Here is a 1,149-nt window from a genome sequence, read left to right as displayed (position 1 = left end):
CAGTACTATATCCTTCCTGCTATTACCATAGACCTTGTGTCTACCACTACCACAACCACCACCACCATCACCACCACAACAACAACAACAACATTATAATCCCCAATATCTCTACTGTAGTCGCCGCCGTCACCACCTCTACCGAGATAAGCCTACTTCTCCATCCACCCACACTACCAATACCACTAGTAACACCACTATAACAAACACCATTGCCAGTACCACCAGAGCACCTTCACCACCACCACCACCATAGTCATCACTCCGTTGTGCATTTCCTATCAAATCCCATCACATCCGGGTATTTGTTGTGTTTCAGTGTTATTGTTTTTGTCAAACGAAAATGTGGAAGAGAACAGGACTAAAGCGTACGGCGCTATTTTACCGGACTTTTACGATTTCGATCCTGAGTCTAGCCGTTCTCTTTTTGGATTTAGCAGGTAAGTGAACCCCGCTTCCTTCTCTACATTTCTTTTTATTTAATTTTTCTTTTACTACTTTCCAACATCCTCAGGGAATGCGATGTAACACAGTATCGGAAAACTGACGGATAAGATGCCTTGTCTTGTTAACTTATAATCGATTACGCCGCGTGTTCTAATCTCACCCAGGTCACCTTTTTCTATCCAAATATTTGAATGTGTCAAAATATCGTACCTGTCACAATAGTTACCTCCCATCAAATGGTAGAATCGTTAGAGCGCCAGACTAAATAGATTGTGCTATTTCTTCCGCTTCTCTATATTCTTATTTCACATACTTCCGTGTTGAACTTATACCTTCATACCCTCAAGGGCAGTAAAATTAAGACGCCGGTACCAGTGATGCCAGAGAAATATTGATGACTAACATCCTTCTCTCACAAACTCTTGCTTCATGCTTATGTTAGAAAAAGTGGTTACTATTATCACTGATATTGTCCACTTTCTCTTTCAATCTCCTATGGTGTCAATAAAGTTAAATAACAATCAAGTATTGCTTTCAATTACGTCAAAAAAATCCCCCATCCTTCGTCTATCATAAAACTATGGTATTATGTCTATTCTGGAAATAGTTATTATATACATACAAAAAAAGAATTCCGTGCGTATACATACATATATATGTGTGTGTGTGTGTGTATGTCCTGATATAGACGCATATATATGT

At 39.2% G+C, this 1,149-nt stretch overlaps 1 protein-coding gene across 1 annotated transcript in view; it reads left to right on the top strand.

The window, feature by feature from the left end:
* The first annotated feature begins 80 nt into the window (after positions 1-80).
* Positions 81-1,149, top strand: part of LOC106870474 (putative carbonic anhydrase-like protein 1) — a 497,991-nt gene continuing 496,922 nt past the window's right edge. Inside the window, exon 1 of the mRNA XM_014916580.2 lies at positions 81-440. Coding sequence (XP_014772066.1) covers positions 344-440 — 97 coding nt within the window. The 5' untranslated portion in view covers positions 81-343. The remainder of the gene's footprint in view (positions 441-1,149) is intronic.

Source organism: Octopus bimaculoides, chromosome 2 (assembly GCF_001194135.2).
Source record: "Octopus bimaculoides isolate UCB-OBI-ISO-001 chromosome 2, ASM119413v2, whole genome shotgun sequence".
Taxonomy (NCBI): domain Eukaryota; kingdom Metazoa; phylum Mollusca; class Cephalopoda; order Octopoda; family Octopodidae; genus Octopus; species Octopus bimaculoides.
This window is presented reverse-complemented; position numbering and strand designations above follow the sequence as displayed.